At 39.8% G+C, this 20191-nt stretch overlaps 1 protein-coding gene across 1 annotated transcript in view; it reads right to left on the bottom strand.

Moving 5' to 3' along the window:
• GLUD1 (glutamate dehydrogenase 1) overlaps window positions 1-20191 on the bottom strand; it is a 38643-nt gene that overhangs the window by 17433 nt on the left and 1019 nt on the right. Inside the window, exons 2-5 of the mRNA XM_086381146.1 lie at window positions 7105-7185; window positions 6525-6580; window positions 5577-5640; window positions 1084-1178 (exon numbers count right to left, since the gene is read on the bottom strand). Coding sequence (XP_086237272.1) covers window positions 1084-1178; window positions 5577-5640; window positions 6525-6580; window positions 7105-7185 — 296 coding nt within the window. The remainder of the gene's footprint in view (window positions 1-1083; window positions 1179-5576; window positions 5641-6524; window positions 6581-7104; window positions 7186-20191) is intronic.

Below are 20191 nucleotides of genomic sequence, written 5' to 3'. Positions count from 1 at the left end.
CTGTCCTTGTGTCCTGTGCCCGTGGCGCTGCTTCCACGCAGCCCAGAGGCCCAGGTCCTCCTGGTTCTTTCTGACTCAACCTTGTCCTTCGCCTTGGTCCCACATGTGCAGCCCGGTACTGCCGAGTCCACTCTGAGCCGGTGCTTCTCCCTAGCCATGTGGCTCCCAGGCTGGGAAGGCGGATGCTGATACTGTGGAGGCCTTCTTTGCTCTAGCCTAACGCTGCGGCCAGCCCCTCTCCCTTAAGGAAGAGTCAGCATCAAAGGCTCCCCGCTGACTAGCAAGGAAAACAAAAACACGGGGACTTGAGTATTTTCTTATTCTTTCCTGTACTTCTTCATCTCCTGCTACCTTTCTAAATGTGCCTCATCTTCAGGCAGTCTGAGCTCTACAGTTTCTCTGCCTATTCCCCAAATCCCCACATTTGAATTCTATCCATGTTCAAGGTCTAGCCCTGACCAAATACCTCCTTCCAGGAAGTCTGCTTTCAGAAACTCTCCACCCTGCTATTACACTGTCTTCATACCTTATCTGCTTAATGTGTCTTAGTTTCTTTGAGGGAAAAGCTCGAATTGAATGCTTCTTTATTTCCCATCTACTGTCTTATAATGAATCCTGCCCTGGTGGGTGATCTTTGAGGGTTCCATCCCAGTGTTGAGAACAGGATTGCATGTGAGTAAAAGCCTAACCCAAATTCACTACATTTATGATGTAAGGTTATTGTTTAGTCACTAAGTTGCGTCTGACTCTTTTGCAACCCCGTAGACTGCAGCCTGCCAGGCTCCTCTATCAGTGGGATTTCCCAGGGAAGAATACTGGGGTGGGTTGCCATTTCCTTCTCCAGGGGCTCTTCCTGAGTGAGGGATTGAACCTGCATCTCCTGCACTGGCAGGCAGATTCTTTACCACTGAGCCACCAGGGAAGCTCATGATGTAAGATGGACAGGAAGTAAAATAATATATAAAACAAGACATAATTAAAGGAGTGGAGACAAACTCGAGTTTTCCCCTTATGTACATCATCATTTGAACTGTCACTTCTGACAGACACCAGATGAAGCCTCGGGCTGCAGCGAGCACTCACATAGTGTCCTATGGTGCTGGCGTAGGTGTCGGCGATCCAGGACATCTCCCGCTCGCCGGTGCTCATGTCGGGGGCGGGCACATCGACGCCAGGGCCTGGGGACACACAGAAAGGGCACGGCACCAATGTTTAAGGCAGATCATCTCAAACACATCCTTGCAGTTCTCCATAATAAAAAGGCTACCATGGCTAGAAAACTTCAGATTTCATCTAGGTTACCAATTCAAATCATAGACACACTACATGTTCCATTACAAAACGGACACACACAACATTACATAGCTTCTCCCACTTGCTATGAGTTTGGAAATTAGCTCTGTACAACAGATACACCACTCAAGAGACTTCTGAATGTGCAAGCATAGGCAAACCAGTTTAGCCTCTCTCGGCCTCAGTTTCTTAAACCGCACTTAGAGAGCATGGTGGCACAAGGAGGCTGCAGCCAGAAGGCTGTGTGTGTGTGTGTGTGTGCGCAGGCTGCAGTTAGAAAGTTATGTGTGTGTGTGTGTGTGTGTGCAGGCTGCAGCTAGAAGGCTGTGTGTGTGTGTGTGTGTGTGTGTGTGTGTAGGCTGCAGTTAGAAAGTTATGTGTGTGTGTGTGTGCAGGCTGCAGCTAGAAGGCTATGTGTATGTGTGTGTGTGTATGTGGAGGCTGCAGCTAGAAGGCTGTGTGTGTGTGTGTGTGTGTGTGTGTGTGTGTGTATGTGTATGGCAGCTAGAAGGCCATGTGTGCGGCACAGCACAGTGACACACCTGCTTCCTGGGGATGGAAGCCCTCCTCACCAAGTAGAAAAAGCAAAAACACATGTTGCGGAGGCAACGATGTTAAGCCCATAAGACTTTTACCTGTGACAGAACCCTGCTTTGACCTATTATTAAAAGCTTACTCTGTACAGAAAGTTTTAGACCTTGGCTTTCAGTTCCTCAGAGCAGCAAATTAAATGGTTTGAAGCTAACAAGAAGTTAGCCCACAGGCAGTGACAAGTAACGACGACAGTCCTAATGCTGATGTCCTATGAGATCTCAGATGGAAATGTATTAAGTGGTGCCCGCTTAAATCTGTAAAGGCAGGAATATATAGAAATATACTCATCAAAATGGTAAGTAAGAATACAAAACAACCTGTTTAGTGGATTAGTTAACTAAAATACAGTATATCATGCAAAGAAATACTATTCAGCAGTTACGAAGAATGACGTGCACCCATGTAAATGACTTGGAATCATCATTAAAACGTACATGTGGAGGAAAAAGCAGGTTTGTCTAGCAAGTCTAAGTTCCCATCCATATAAATCTCTTTCTTTATACACTTGTTATTGTTTAGTCACTACGCTGTGTCAGACTCTCTGCAAGCCCCTAGACTGTAGCCTGCCAGATTCTTTTGTCCATGGAATTTTCCAGGCAAGAATACTGGAGTAGGCTGCTATTTCCTTCTTTAGGGAATCTTCCCAACCTAGGGATCAAACTTTGTGTCTCCTGCAAGTTTGGGAGGCAGATTCTCTACCAGGGAGCCACTAGAGAAGGTCTTCTCTGTATACACCTACGTGTAATCACTATACTTATTTCCATATACACGTATGCAGAGGTGTAGAAAGGTGAACTTTTTCACGATATTTAGAGTTCAGTCTTGTTTATAACTTTCTATATTGTTTCAACTGTAAAATACAAACTCATTACCTTTATAAAAAGAAAACCACAACGTTAACATGACAAATTGCTCCTGCATCCTTTTAGAGGTTCCCAGATGGCTCAGTAGTAAAGAATTCACCTGCAATGCAGTAAGCATGGTTCGATCCCTGGGTCGGGAAGATCCCCTGGAGAAGGAAATGGCAGCCCACTCCAGTATTCTTGCCTGAGATATCCCGTGGACAGAGGAGCACGGAAGGCTACAGTCTGTGGGGCTGCACATGACTCAGGGACTAAACCATTACCACCACCACCCAAAGTAAAACCACGAAGTATTATTACTACTCCATACAAAATCAACGTATAGGGATGCACAGATTACAAACAATTCCCGAGTTACAGGTAAATTCTCAAATACCTTACAAAGTACAGGTGTGAAAGTCTAGCCTTTTAACACTCAATCCTGTACCAATAAAATAAGATAAAAAGTTGACTGAAAAAAGCACCTGCTTTGGCAGGAATATAGAGGTAAAGCTAAACAGGTAATTTTGGTGCACAGAGATATAGGGGGGTGAGAAGGGAGCTCCACAGTTTAAAAGACGATACCCAAACGCACATAACAGAATTAACACCCTTTCACAAACTAAAAAAAAAGACAACGAAGGACCACTTCTCAGTTCATTCTATGAGGCCAGAACCCTGCTTTGACCTATTATTAAAAGCTTACTCTGTACAGAAAGTTTTAGACCTTGGCTTTCAGTTCCTCAGAGCAGCAAATTAAATGGTTTGAAGCTAACAAGAAGTTAGCCCACAGGCAGTGACAAGTAACGACGACAGTCCTAATGCTGATGTCCTATGAGATCTCAGATGGAAATGTATTAAGTGGTGCCCGCTTAAATCTGTAAAGGCAGGAATATATAGAAATACACTCATCAAAATGGTAAGTAAGAATACAAAACAACCTGTTTAGTGGATTAGTTAACTAAAATACAGTATATCATGCTTTCATTCTTGATATGAAAGACTTCATAAGAATACTGAAGACCAGTATCTCTTAGAACAGTATCAGAAAAAATAAAATACTTATGAATAAACTTAACAGCAGTACAAAACTTGTACCTAGAAAACTGTAAAATATGAGTAAACAAACGGAAAGACATTCAGTACTCATGGACGGGAAGACTCACTATGGTTAAGATGGCAACACACAACAGATAAGTCAACAGATTCCAAGTATCCCTACCAAAACCCCAGGTGACAATATATTTTTTTTTTTTTGCAGAAATTGAAAAGCTGACCTTAAACTCATTCAATATGACAGGGCTAGGACCCAGACTCAGGTCTAACTCATAATCTGAAACTCTGTGGAAAGGCAAGTCAGAAAATAACTGAAATGATGCCAGGTTTGCTCAGGACTAATTCTGTGCCCTAGAGAGAGGAAAAGAAAGCCAACTGCCTCCCTCTTAGGCTACAAAGCTTTCTGGGCCCAGATGTCAGCTTAGTTGCAGAGTGGCTTAGTAAAGCTTTTATACATAAATAAAAAAGTTAAATTGCTAATATTTAAGCTTTCAGTATTTCAAGGAATCACTTTTTAACCTTTGAAATTACAGGGTTCTTATCAATATAGAGAAAATTAAGTTGTATATACTCTATATATGGGCAAAAAATACAACTCAATAAAGTCTGATACCACTCAAGACTATTAACTATGTTTGAGATTTAAGCTAAGCTATGATGCAAAACATCATGCAGGCGACCGGGATCAGTAGTTACTCTCTCGCTGCGTGAGTGCTCCCCCTGTACAGTGGCTGCAAGCAAAGCCCACAGCAGCGCCAGGGAGGCTGCGTGCCGAGAATCCAGACGCCTTCTACACTATGGAAGACAGGACAAGTCTAGTAAAGGTCTCGTGTTACCAGAAGGGGAAAACTTCAAAATAGGAACACATTAAGTCAATAGGAACTTGTCAACAGTGAGAAGAATACTGAGAAAGAAAAACAGAGGGTCAGGAAAACAGAAAAAGGAGCTTTTCCTTCCTGTTTAGTTTTCTGAGTTTACTATGTTAAACTACGGTAGCAAAATTCTATCAAACGATTTTATTTATTTATTTTTTACCACAGATCAGAATCTTTCAGGACAACAGGTTTAATTTGCTTGAAACTTAAAAGGATTAAATAATAATTATGCATCAAAGAATATTCACATCTCACACAAAATAATGTATGATACACATAATACTAGGATACAAAAACATAAAATGAGTGTCAGTACCCTCAGAAATTTAGTCTGACTGGCAAAAGCTCCTAGTAACAAACATTAGGGGCCCCAGGAATCAGCCAGTGATGGCCAAGTGAGTCATCAGAATGAGCCCCACACCTCCCAGCCTGCGCCCACTTCTCTGAAGGGAAAGGCCTGCTTCAGCCTCCGATTCCAAATAGCATGTTTTCTCACTGCTTTCAGAACAGGATTACTATTGCAAAACTCCTTTTCGCATATTAAAAATTATTTATGATGAAGGTATTATGTAGTTCCTGAAATCTTTTTGGATGCCACCACTGTTGACTGTGCTTGTGGTTCAACGCTGTTACAGGGTTCAAGAACCTTATACGTTACGTCTGTACAGGAGAAGAGGTGCAGCGGCCTCTGTCGCTGTCCACGCTGTGTACTGGGAACGTGAGCTGTTCTCTTAGAGCGGAGTCCAAACGTGCCCTGGTGTGCTCGCCATGTTTAACACAGAACCCAATTTCTCAGAGGAAAAGGACAAGCCCATCCATGTCTGTATCCATATACAGACAAAAGCAGGGGTTTAGAATTATGACAACTACTTTTCAGATGTTCCCACACTGTGGAAACCTACACGGCAATACTTACCAATAAAGCCCTTCTTGGCCAGCTCCATGGTGAACCTCCTTGTGATCTTTTCCAATTCATTATCCTGTAAAGGAAAAAGGGGAAAACATGACAACAATGAAAAAGTAATTTTTGATAGAAAAACCACTAGAGGAGATAACTAACCGTTGCATCCTATTTTCTACTTATGGAACACTTTCATATTATCTTGTGTAATCTTCAGAAAAACAGCTCCTAAAGTAGGCATTTCCATTCTAAATGGAAATTAAATTTTACATTTCTGAGACCAAAAATTAGGTTACCTAAGAAGGACAGGGAAGTCTAGCATGCCGCAGCCCATGGGGTCGCAGAGCTGGACAAGACGCAGTGACTGAGCAACAAGCAACACAGAGCAGCGTAGTGCTCACACTTGTCCTTCTTGTACCAGTACAGGAGTCTATGAGCAATCCTCAGGGCTTATTTTCATCTAATCACAATTTTAAAAACATAGATATTGTTTGTATGCAGATATTAATTCATATAATTTATTAAACTTAATACAGAGGCTAATTAGTAACATTAACTTGGAATTGATAGGATACATAATATTTTTACCAAACTACATACACTAGAACCTTGAGATCCCAACATAAAAACCTCAGATCATAGTTGTATTAGTATATGATATATTTATATATAGTATATTTACATTATAGCCATATTTAATAAACATGTACACAAATGCCTAAGAATATGAATGTATACTTATTACCTTTTAACCAAGTAGGAAAATAAAAAAGGACATTGATGTAAGCAGGTGAACCTTTATATGGCAGAACATTCAATGAGTTAGCTGCCTGCTTGTTTTTTCATTGCTTTTTAAAGCAACAGGACCCATTAATCTCACGGGTATTAGGGATGCGCAGAAGCACAGTGATTTCAAGCCCTTTGCAGAGGCACCATATGCACTAATGTCATTTTGGTACTTACAGTGTAGTTCTTGGGATTGATCTTCACACCAGCTTTGGCACCCCCAAATGGCACATCTGAAAGAGAAGTTTGAAAGCTGTTATTCCATATAAAGGATAAAAGACTTAAAAAGGCAGAAAGCACTATGTAATACTATAAAAGTGTGATGCTTTTAGCTTTAGTTTCAGAAGGTTCAGTAAATAAGCCCACAATGATCTCTCCTAAAATGATGTAATATAAATTCTAAGAGTATACAAATTATAGTGCATATCTAATCCGAGTGCCTTACTATGTCTAAAATGTAACAAAGTATTTTTCTTGTACTATGGTTTGGTCTTATTTACAGAGTATAGAAAGGGATTTAAACAAATATCTACACTTCAGGAAAATTCAGTTAATTCCTATAAAAAGTCTCCCATTTAGAAAAAGGTAAACCAAGACTTACAGAAAAAAATGATGTAAGTCTTTCACAACCTAAAAAAAGCAAAACAAACCCCAAAGACTTCTCCTAAGGTATATTTCTCTAACATCTTAAAAGTAACCTTGTATGCAAACATTTTCCCAGAGTTCTTATAAGGTAGCAACAAAGGAGACCACTTACCAACCACTGCACACTTATATGTCATCAGAGAAGCCAGAGCTTTTACTTCATCTACACTCACATCAGTGCTGTAACGGATACCTGGTTGTTAAAAAAAAAAAAAAAAAAGATGGGGTGAGAAAGGAGGGGATGTATTTAGAACATCCTTCCAGCATGTTAAAAATAGAAGAACTCAAAAATGTCCACACTTTTTAAACAACAATTAAAGTAGCTTATCATTAAAGAGTCAGTAACAGATGGAGTTCCCTGGTGTCCCAGTGGTTAAGACTTTGCCTTTCATGCAAGGAGTACAGGTTCGATCCCTGGTCAGAGAACTAAGATCCTGTATGCCCCAAAAGAATGAGCACTGAATTTGATTCAAGTATTCTGATATTTTAGAGAAAAAGATTTGCCCACAAAGGTCTGTATAGTCAAAGCTATGGTTTTTCCAGCAGTCATGTACAGATATGAGAGTTGGACCATAGAAAACGCTGGGCACCAAAGAACTGATGCTTTTGAATTGTGGTGCTGGAGATGACTTGAGCCCCTTGGATAGCAAGGAGATTGAATCAATCAATCCTAAAGGAAATCAACCCTGAAAATTCATTGGAAAGACTGATGCTGAAGCTCCAATATTTTGGCCACCAACACAGAAAGCTGACCCACTGGAAAAGATCCTGATGCTGGGAAAGACCGAGGGCAGGAGGAGAAGGGGGCGACAGAGGATGAGATGGTTTGATGGCATCACCGACTCAATGGACATAAATTTGAGCTAATTCTGGGAGACAGTGGAGGACAGAGGAGCCTGGTGTGCTGCAGTCCATGGGGTCACAAAGAGTCAGGCATGACTTAGCAACTGAATAACAACATAGATACTTAAATGTATATAATATATAAAACATATGCACGCCACATCTTTATCTGCTCATCTGTTGGACACTTCGAGTGCTTCCATATTTTGGCTATTACAAATAATGCTGCTTCTAAACACTGAGGTGCATGTATCTTTTTGAAATTAGTATTTTCATTTTTTTCATATACATTCCCAGAAGTGGAACTGCTAAATCATATGGTAGCTCTATCTTTATTTTTCCTGAGGCACCTCCAGTTTTCCAGAAATTGGCTGCACCAATTAACACTCCCACCAACTCTACTGTGTGTGCTCCCTTTTCTCTACTCCCTCACCAACGTTTGCTATTTGTGGTCTTCCACTTTTAAATTAGATTGTCTTTTTAGTATGGAGTTGTAGGAGCTGTTTACATACTTTAGATATTTAACCCAAATGTTTTCTCCCAGCCAGTAGATAATGTCTTTTCACTTTGTTGCTGGTTTCCTTTGCCTTAGGAGACAGGTCCAAAAAAAATACTGCTATGATTTATGTCAGAGTGTTCTGCCTTTGTTTTTCTCTAAAAGTTTTATGGTTTCCGATCTTACCTTTAGGTCTTTAAGTTTTGAGTTTATTTTTGAATCTTTTCCCAATTGTATATTCTTGCGTCCTTTGTTGTAGATTAATTGACTGCAAGTGTGTGGGCTTATTTATGGGCTCTCTATTCTGTTCCATTGATCTGTGTGTCTTTTTTGTGCCAGAAATATACTGTTTTGATTGCTGTAACTTTGTAGTATAGTCTGAAGTCAGGGAGCATGATACCACCAGCTTTATTCTTTTTTTCTCCAGATTGTTTTGGCTATACAAGATCTTCTGTGGTTCCATACAAATTTTAGTTTTTCTAGTTCTTTGAAAAACTGTTATGAGATTTTGATAGGGGTTGCATTAAACCCATTGATTACTTTGGGTATTATGGACATTTTAATATTATGAATTCTTCCAATCTATGAACACAGGATATTTTCCACTTCTTTTTATCTTCAATTTCCTTCAATAACATCTTAGGTCTTTTATCTCCTTGGTTAAGCTAAAAAATTGCTTAAATACTAAAATGTGTTTATACAAATTAATGAATAGGCATTACTTAGGCATGTTACTGGGGCTTCCCTGGTGGCTCAGCAGTAGTCTGTCTGCAATGCAGGAGCCCTAGGTTTGATCCCTGGGTTGGGAAGATACCCTGGAGGAGGGTATGACAACCCACTCTAGGACGCTTGCCTAGAGAATCACATAGACACAGGAGCCTGGCAGGCTGCAGTCCATAGGGTTGCACAGAGTTGGACATGACTGAAGTGACTAAGCAGCAGGCATATCATTTAGTGGAAACTAAGCTAGGCCAGGAATCTGGGTTGGGTGTAGTGCCCATCATTTTCTAACAAGTGAATCCCCACCCAAATAGCAACTGCAATGGAAGTCTGCACCTGCTCACCTGGTTGAGCAATGAGGTATAAGCAATGCTCTAGGCTTCACGCCAGAATTGCTTGGGATAATGTGTATGAGGCAGCTGGCACAGTGTCTGCATGTGGTCAATACTTCACTCTCAAGTATTTTCATTTCTATAATAAGTATTACAAAGTAGTGGCAAATAGCAAAGAAATGTACATTTAAAAACTCTAAATGGATAGCATTTTAAGCAGTTCAATGAACTTTGATTACTTCTCAAGATAAATTCATACGGGTGGTAGAGTAGTGCACTATTAAGAACGAGCATTTTTCTTATTATATATAAAGCCCTTTTATCAGTGTGCTGTTAGAGTCTGTGCAGTTCAGTTCAGTCGCTCAGTTGTGTCCGACTCTTTACAATCCCATGAATCACAGCACGCCAGGCCTCCCTGTCCATCACTAACTCCTGGAGTTCACCCAAACTCATGTGCATTGAGTCGGTGATGCCATCCAGCCATCTCATCCTCTGTCATCCCCTTTTCCTCTTGCCCCCAATCCCTCCCAGCATCAGGGTCTTTTCCAATGAGTCAACTATTCGCATGAGGTAGCCAAAGTATTGGAGTTTCAGCCTCAGCATCAGTCTTTCCAATGAACACCAGGACTGATCTCCTTTAGGATGGACTGGTTTGATCTCCTTGCAGTCCAAGGGACTCACAAGAGTCTTCTCCAACACCACAGTTCAAAAGCATCAATTCTTCAGCGCTCAGCTTTCTTCACAGTCCAACTCTCACATCCATACATGACCACTGGAAAAATCATAGCCTTGACTAGACGGACCTTTGTTGGCAAAGTAATATCTCTGCTTTTGAATATGCTATCTAGGTTGGTCATAACTTTCCTTCCAAGGAGTAAGCGTCTTTTAATTTCATGGCTGCAGTCACCATCTGCGGTGATTTTGGAGCCCCTAAAAATAAAGTCTGACACTGTTTCCACTGTTTCCCCATCTATTTGCCATGAAGTGATGGGACCAGATGCTATGATCTTAGTTTTCTGAATGTTGAGCTTTAAGCCAACTTTTTCACTCTCCTCTTTCACTTTCATCAAGAGGCTTTTTAGTTCCTCTTCACTTTCTGCCATAAGGGCGGTGTCATCTGCATATCTGAGGTTATTGATACTTCTCCCTGCAATCTTGATTCCAGCTTGTGCTTCTTCCAGCCCAGTGTTTCTCATGATGGACTCTGCATATAAGTTAAATATATGAGTCTGTGCAAGTAGTCACTAAATTATATTAACTTCTTTTTTCTAAAAGACTTTTTTTTAATGTGGACCAGTTTTTTATTGAATTTGTTACAATATTGTTTCTGTTGTGTGTTTTAGTTTTTTCACCAGGAGGCATGTGAGATCTTAGCTCCTCAATCAGGGATCAAACCAGCACCCCCTGCATTAGAAGGGGAAGTCTTAACCACTGGACCACCAGGGAAGCCCCCCTTCCTTTCTTAAGTGGGGGAAAAGTTACTTTCCCTTACCCAGTGCTTATAACTAGTGCCTTCAATGAAAAACAGTGTGAAATATTTAACATTCAGAAATCAGAGAGAAATTTAAGTTCTAGACTTAAATGCTCACTGGAAACCAGACCCTCTTTCTACATGGTGTAAACAAAACGTCTGTTTTACTGCAGAAGTCCTGGAATGATGAGTCAGAAACTGTGCATGTAACAAAAAGCATGTTTCCGCTGGATGGCACCAGGAATTCCTGTTTGTAAAGTGAACTTTTCTCTCCTAGCCACACCCATTTACAGAGTTCAGCTCAAAGACACTGAAGAACAGTAGTCACATAAATTACCTCTCATTCCACAGGCATTTTCTGCAGGCTAGGAACCAACGACGACTCCCAGTGAACTGAGGCAAGGGATGACTACAAGGAAAGTAGTGGGGTCAGGGGGATAAGCCTTGGAACAGATAAGGGCAGACACAGAGAGGAGCCTAGAAACCCGTGCATGGGCTGCCTGGCCTAGAGAAGACATATGCTTTTAACTTTCTAATTAGTGATACATGAATGTTTTTAATTCTGGAAATCAGCAGATATACTAGTACAGAGTGACCCACACTATTAATATGAGGGGGAAAAAAAACAACGTCAACAAGTACTCTGCACTAAACACTCGAGGTAACAGGTTAACAAACTCCAGTAACACAGGAAATTACCTACACCCAAGGGATAGCTAGTTACTCTTCCTCCTTTGGGACTGAAAATCAAAGAAAATCACTAAAAATATACTGCCACCTGAAAAATTCTTCATCACATTCTAGCTGATGCTAAGAATATGACTGCAAAGAAGACAATATTTCCACTAAATTTGTAAATTCAGTGGATTGGGAGATACTACATTAAGACAAAGTTACTCATAAAGCCAAATACCCTCATGCATAAAAGAAAATCAGAAAAACTTAAAACATTTTAAACCAAAATGAAGCAAGAAAGAAGGACCTTATTTTCAGTATGAATAGTCTCATTTTTTATAGAACCAAGCCTTTCTTTCCCTCTTTTCTGTGGCAGAGAAGGCTAAAGGTAAGCAAGACCAGAGACTGAATGGGGTACAGGGACAGAAACTAAAAGGAACAAACCTTATTAGAGAAATGGAGAAAAGTATGTCAGGGTTTTTGGGTATCGTAAAGTCTCAGAGCCTATGCTGACATTAGCATTACTAGTGTTTGGGAAGAGATCAGTTGGGTCTTTGAACAACAGATGTAATAATGGAGGTAGATGCTTCCAATGGAAAGCATAAGCCCACAGCTGGGCACCCTAGAAAGGGAACTGGGTGATTAGAGGTGTGGACCACAGGCCTAACGTCGTAAGAAATGGGGGGTGGGGAAAGGAATACATTAGAAGGTTGGGACTAACATATACACACTATATAAACAGATCAACAAAGACCTACTGTATGGGTAGGTCTACTGTATAGGAATTGTACTCAGTGCTCTGTAATAATGTCTATGGGAAAGAATCTGAAAAATAGAAATAAACATATGTGTAACTCAACCACTATGCTGTACACCTGAAACTAACACTGCAAATTAACTGTACTGCAATGTAAAACGAAAATTAAAAAGGAGACCGAAACGGGGTCTAAAGTCAAGGACCACAGCTGACAGTAATCTGTGCTTTCAATTCACCAGAGTAAACCAAAGAAACACCACCCACGACAATGTTTATTACTTATCAAACTTGGTAACATTGGAGGAAGGCTTCGTAATAGAACTTTGTAATCATTCCTTGGATTCCCCAGAGAAGTTAACCTAATATATACTTGTTTTGAGCTAACTAGTAACCAGATGTTTGAAAAGAACATCAGTGAAATGCAGACATCTGCAAACCACACACAGCATGAAATGTGTCTCAGCCTTTTAACTTAATTACTGAAGGTTTCCCTTACTACCTTCAAGAGCCTAAGACTGGCGTACAGTAAGTTTTTCTAGAAGGAAAAAAATCGAAAGCAAAAACTGGCTACGTTGCTATGGCGGTAAAGAAAACACAAGAGCTGATTACACTGAAAAAGATGCAGTGAAAACCACTACTGGGTAGCTTGAATTTTTCTTCCTTTTCCTAGCTGACTCAGAATCAAAACATACAAAAAGCTCTTAGTGACTAAGGAAGCTTTGTTTTTTATGATGAATCATTAACTAAATACATTCATGTAAATTCAAATGGTTGTAAATGTCACTTGAACCTGGATCTTTTAATAGGGTTTGATTTATGGATTAGAAATTCAATTCCCACCTGTACTGTGTCTTTTCAGAAACTATACTCAATAGCCAAGAGTTCTGCTACAAGCATGAAGTGAAGTGAAGTCGCTCAGTCGTGTCTGACTCTTTGCGACCCTATGGACTGTAGCCCACCAGGCTCCTCAGTCCATGGGATTCTCCAGGCAAGAATACTGGAGTGGGTTTCCATTTCCTTCTCCAGGGGATCTTCCTGACCCAGAGATCGAACCCGGGTCTCCCGCATTACAGGCAGACGCTTTAACCTCTGAGCTACCAGGGAAGCCCTGGCATAGAAACCACAAGCATAGAAACCCATAAAGGGAAAGAGGACTTACAACACTTATTAAAGTTCATGCACTACTACACTTGGCATTTACTCATTAGAACCTATTTTCTCAATAATATAATCCCCTAATTCGCAATGAAAGAACATAACTTAATTTAAAGTGAGGAGAGAAGGCAAAGAAGCAGTGAGAAACCAGTACCTACCCACCAGCAAGTAAAGGCCATAGAAAAGACTCAAAGTCTCACAAAAATTCCTTCAGCCTCAGGAAGGAGTATTTAGTTCAGGAGCTAAGGACTGCTTTTGAAAGTATCCATGTAAGAAGGCAGGGAACACTTCACCGTTTTAACCTATTATCAAAATTTTTATTTTAAGCACTTTGAAGAGGTAAATCTTAGCCTTCTGGAAGTGAATGTTTAGCAGATGCTGAGAAAATGGAATGGAAAATGTATTTCTTTCCATTAAAATTTCAAAATTACATAACATATATGCCTGTTTTCATCAAAATTCAAATAAGGAAAAGCAGATGTCTCCTGATTACCACTTATGACATCATTCTTTAGGGGTGAATATTCTTAGCAACTTAAATGTATATGTATCCTTCCAAGTCATTTCCCTGCATTTATGTATATACATATCTATAGAACATACAGCTCTGTTTTGTGCTTAAGTATTTAACTTACTGCCCAATGGATGGAGGAAAGAATATGCATTAGAGGGGGGAGGGAAGATTCTGTTAATTTTTGTTTTATTGATTCCTTACTCTGATAATACTACTAAACTTAGTCATACCTTCATACTAAAGAGGTCTTGGGAATGACGCTAGTAAGCCTTGTGAATATACAGTAGGTAACATTTAGTAAAAGACAACAATTTGTTATAAAAAGGTTCAAAGAGGTAAAGGCTCAAACTTTCAGGTATCTAGTTTCATATCTATTATTTACAAGTCTAGGAGATATCTGAGAGGGATCTTAAGAGAGGAAGAGAAGAATTATAGGGATATTGGACACAAGGTAGGGACAGGTACCACAGGGACTATACTTTGCAAGGATAAAGTTGAGAAAAACGTATGCCTGTGTTTTTTCCTAAGGATCATTTTATACCAGACTTCCTTTATTTTCAAAGTCCAATCCTCTTTCCTCGTAACACTTCTTTCCCTAATACCAGTTTTTCTACCAGCATCGCAGAGGAGAAAACCGAGTTATCTTTGACTCTCCATTCCATGTACCCTACCTGTAGGGGAATCCTGAAGCTATCAAGGAGCCAAGAATTGGTTCATCAGAACAAAAGGTGCTCGTATTCACCCAGGAAATTCCAAGGGCTTTAGGAACTCTGTATAGGATGCTCCTGCCATCCCCCATAACTCTGGAAATTACAAGGATTTCAGGGCCTCTGTGTTAGCAACTAGAGTCAAAGGCCAAATATTAAAACAACGGGCACGCTCAGAACCCCTATCACTCAGGAAATTACATGGGTTTTAGAAGCTCTGTATTAGTAATCAAATGAATATTTACACTATAAAACCTTTTCACTATTTACAAACACAGTCTGTCTTCACGATCCCAACACACAGTCCTGCCTCCTGCTAGAGCTATCGTCACCTCCTCTTTGACATCTCTTTATCTGAAATGACCTTTTCCCAATCTAAGTCCTATCCAGCTTTACCTACCTCTAGACAGTCTTTCTCTGGCATCTTCCTTGAACTCCTACTGCAGCAACATATTATTCAGAGTGCTTTCAACTGTGTCACTAGAATCCGCCTGCAATGCAGGAGACCAGGGTTCCATCCCTGGGTTGGGAAGATCCCCTGGAGAAGGGAATGGCTAACCACTCCAGAATTCTTGCCTGGAGAATTCCATGGACAAAGGAGCCTGGTGGACTACTGTCCATGGGGTTGCACAGTCGGACACGACTGAACGGCTAACGCTTTTTAGGAAAGGAAAGTCAATCTTTATAATTGTTATTTGTGTCATCTTTCACATTTTCAACTAGCCAAGAAGCAATTCAGAAACAGTAAAAGGTCTGAGAGACTTTCGCCAGGAACAGTCAAGAGAAATAATAGCGATTCATGATCAAGTTTGCTTAGTTTATAGGAAGAGACACCCAGAAGAAAGCCATTTTAAAAATTATTGCACTGACTAGTAATAAATTTTGATTAACTCTTACATGAGTCAATTTTTAACTTTTTACATGAATAAATCCAGACAGTAAAGACTTAAGAAGGTGGGTGCCGGAATCATATGGCTAGAACCTGAACTGAACCCTACTACTTACGGCTGTGTAACCCCCGCCAAAGAAGACCTCATTCTCTAACCTTAGTATCTGCATCAGAAAATCTGGGTCAACAGTGCATTCACGAGGTTGTTCTGAGGAATCAAAGCAGTGATGTCTGAACCGCTCTTAGCAAAATGAACAGTGCAGGACTCAACCCATGTTATCTGTCCCTTGTTTTGCCAGTCGACCCTGGAGAAGGCAGGCTCTCCCAGGTACAGCTGCCTGTTGGAAGGCAATCGGAAACATTCTGAGCAGCCCTCTCTCAGACTGTCTTCTTGGCCTTCAGAAAAACTCTCCTGCCTTCATTAGTAGTATTTCATACGTTAACACTTCAGTCTCGATAGTGTGTACTTCCATCTGCGTTAACTTCTGCCTCTGGAAAGGCGAAAACATTGATTCATCTGGATAGCTAGGTCAGTTCTAGATAACAGTTGTGGTCTTAAGACTGTTCACGGTTATCTTGTAGGAAAGGATTGGGAATACAGCTGCTTCATTTTATAACTTTCACAAATATTCACAAAAATTACTCACAATTATTCACAAACGTTCACAGATTATTAGAACATTTGTATTTTAACAGGGATTTGTTGGGTGGAGCAGTTATGGGCCCATTTATGAATCGACATGCTTCATTAAAGTGCTATTAAAGGTTTTTCCCTTCATTATTTATAACAACCTAATTATTATGCAAAATAATCAGGAAAAAAAAAAAAGTCTCGTGTCAGAGACTATATAGCCTAGGAGTTTTCAACATCCAGAAGTTGATATTTTAGTCTTTATTGGTTCTTGGCAAAGCCCTCAGTTATCTTTAACATAACTGGATATGAAACAATTTTATTAAGCAATCTAAATTACCACCAACAGCGCTAAAGCCAATTTCTTCCCACTATATAAGTTACAAAGTCTAAGTAATTCTCTACACTTAGCAATTTAAACGTCAGTTTTACTGGAGTTTGATACATACTATTGATGTTTGTCCTCAAATTTTTGACACCCCAATTCCTGCAACGTGTCCTTTGCATAATGAATAGTGTTTGTCTTTCTGCATATGGGGTTTTTACTGCCAAAGCAAACTAGCTAGAGGAATTCACACAAAGCGACAGGAAGACTGAAGGACAATCAGGTCTCTTGTATAGGTCTCCTCCATTATCATGGCTTTTCATTCCCTAGTATTTTGGGGGAAAGCATCTGGCTCCATGAAATACAAAGACTGTTATAACAGCAACACCAATTCATATTTAACTAAACAATATTAAAAAGAACAACAGGGCTACTACCACAGGGCTAAGGGCTAGAGGGTAGAAGATATATAAGCTACCTGTGCTCTAAATGAACTTTCAGATTGAGTTAAATGTAGAGATACATACTCACTCTAAAAATACTACACAGTGTGAATTTATTCAAACTTACCTATGTTTTGACCATTGTCAATTCAGCATAAGAGAAATAAATCTGAAACATTTTCTTTCAGTGAAAGCAGAGGAAGTCTCATTTTGAAACAGTATCAGTACTTTCTACAGTTTTCCCCAAAGTACTACTATTTACCACAAAATTAGATCCCAAAGGCTGAAGGGGAGCTTCGATACAGTATTAACTCCAACCCTTATGCGCTTCCCTGCCCCACCCCCTACATTCAGCTGCCCAAAGACAACAACAAAGACCACCTACCTCCTACTGTTTCTTTTTGCATTTTGGTTCTTAAAAAATAAGTCAATGGGTTAATATACACTTTTTTTGGGTGCTGACATTTGCAGCTAAATAAGACAATGTATCAGAATTACATCAGCTTTATTTAAATGATAATTTTAGAAAGTTCTGAGAGGAAAAACCAGTCACAGGAATTTGGACTCAACATTTTTAGTCTCAGGACTAAAAGGGACTGGGGGATGGGAGGACTGGAGAGAAGAGAAAGTAAATTGACTCTTGCATCAGTGAACTGCTAGCATCAATCTCTCTACTTCTCTCCAATGAGTTAAATAATTTTTCTTCTAAAAAGGTACATTAATCTCAGGTAGAACCACAGCCAATAAAACCAGAGGGTTTATTCTGAGAATGTTAATAGGAATAATCACCGATAATGTTTTCTGTTAATCTTTGCTGAAAATATCTAAGGCCTCTCTTGAAACTTTCCATCAGAGCATGAAGCACACTCTTTTGCAATTCCTTAACAGATGTAAACCTACTGGCTTCCTTTAAATATGGTATGTGGGAAAAGAGAAGCATAAAAACGTATGTGTTATTAAATATTTACTTGGTATAAAGTACACATTAGCCACCCTCAGTTCTTAAAACCACCTGTTTCCCTTACAGAGATTATAAATTAGATTGTTGTTTTGTTTATAAATTAGATTGTTGTTTTGTTTCAACCTTAAGAATTTTATGTTGGAAAACTCAGGTGTAAGGTTGCTCTTGAAGAAAGATTAGAAAGCTGAGGATTGGAGAGAACGATGATGAAGAGCAAAGGGTCCTCCCCAACTCAAACAAGCTGGTTGAGAAGGCAGTTGAGTGAAGACGGGGAGAGAAGCGCGCTCAGGAGGGTAAATTCACATGGCTAATCCAAAGCATTTAAAAAGTCTCAATCACCTAATACATGTTGTATTTCTAAAATAGTTAATAACTTCCTTGTAGTATTTAATTAGAAGGGAAAAAGAAAAACCCACTGAAAGTAAGTCCTCCTTGGAATATACATTTTCTGCAATAAGATGGGGATGATAAATGGGTAGGAAGATTCCAGAGTGTCATGAAAGCAAAGTATGGAGGTCTACAGTACCTCTGTTTTGTAGATCATCTATTGAGTATCCTGTTCATTATCTTAAGCAATCTAAAATATGTTGAAGAGCCTTCATAGCTACATAATCCTTCCCAATCCCGCTCCCTCTGTATTCCTTAAGATAATATACTCGTAAGTTTACACACGCTGATCTTTCATATTATCTTGCAATGCTTGCTACTACTTATTAGGTGCAATTCAGTTTCTGTTTATATGCTGGGATTTAGCAGTGCTTTCAGTAGCAAACCTTCTTGTAAACAGGATAAAAAGAACAGAGAATTGTATCTTAACATTCTAGTTACTAGAACCTAGTAGGAACAAGCGCTACAATAACAGTGCTTTCTACAGCTGCTGCAATTTGTTACTGTTTTGGTATTAAAAACTATGGCAAGATGAAGAGGACTACAAACTAGGGCAAACTTCAGTTGCTTTAGTGAGTTTGTGGAGCTGTGACTCATCATAGAAGAGGACCTGGCATAAAAGAACAGAATACAAGGAACTTCAAAGAAATGAACTCAGATCCTGCAGGAAAACAAATATAATGGTTTAGCTGCATATCTCTTAAGCAACTGGAAAATAATGTCAACAAGGCACATAAACGTGATGTCCACTCTTCAGAAACAACAGCAATTTAATATTTGCTAACTTGGCCTCTTCTAACATCTTTGCTTCTCTAGGGAGCCGGAATGTGAATTGCTGGTTTTGAGAATAAGGGATTGGAGAGCAAGAAGGCGGGCGATGTAGATGGACAGTGTGTGTTTTATATAGTACTGGGGCTGCAATGGGAAATCAGAGATCAAAGAAGTTCAAAAGTTGGTTTTAAAAGAGGAAACTGAGAGGTAGAGGATAATTAAGCTCTAAAGGTTAAGTCCTAGAAGTGGGTGGGGTCAATGCAAATTTAGCAAGAAGTAAAAGTAAATCATTAAGCAGTCTGAAGCAACCTTTGTTCCTGGGCTAAGAATGCCAGCAGAGCGCAAACTTTCCTCCTAGAGAGATTTCTAAAAATCATCCTTAGGAGTCAGCCAGTATAACAGAACACTGGACCTGATTTACTGAGACAAAGGGTCCAGGCCAACATCCTCTGTGCTTATTAGGCAACCTCCAGCTGGATTCTACCTCCCTGGGTTCTTTATTCTACACAATATTTTAGTAGAAAAAAGTGGTTTTGCCACTGTTAAGCACGATTAAAAATGCACTGTGCGATTTTAAGGAGTAAAAAAGAGGGGAGCCTTTTTTTTTTTTTTGCTCAAAAAAAGCAATCTGACTGCAGAGGCCAAATATACAGACATTCAAAAACTACTACAAACCTGGTGACTATCAAATTCTAGCCGATTCAACTCCTTTCTTCAAGTACTTTCCCCCACTCAAACTCAAACGTGGTGCTAGCCTGGACCAGTACACACCCCCACAGCTACTTCATTCCATTGGCTGGCAGGCTGTCTTGCAGTCTACACCCTTTAGATCTACTTCGGTGTCTGTCTGATGTTACACTGTTCATGTATTACCATCTTGTGTGTGTGTGTACAAAGCTGCCACAGTAGGAAAATAATTTAAAAGATCGACTATAATTAATAAATTCATTTAGTTAGTAAAACTGTAGATTTCGATTCATTTTGTATGTTCCTGTACCATCTGTCACTACTGTGAAAGAGTGAAAAAATCCGAGAACAATTATTTCATGCTTTGCATTCGCTTGAGTCACAGAAGATCACAAAATCTTGCAGAGGCAGACAGATGTGTCTGTCATTTTCCTT

The sequence above is a fragment of the Bos grunniens genome, chromosome 28 (genome assembly GCF_055505025.1).
Source record: "Bos grunniens cultivar Pamir isolate PY7600 chromosome 28, Bosgru_T2T1.0, whole genome shotgun sequence".
Taxonomy (NCBI): domain Eukaryota; kingdom Metazoa; phylum Chordata; class Mammalia; order Artiodactyla; family Bovidae; genus Bos; species Bos grunniens.
The sequence above is the reverse complement of the archived record's forward strand: the minus strand, read 5'-3'. Positions and strand labels throughout refer to the sequence as shown.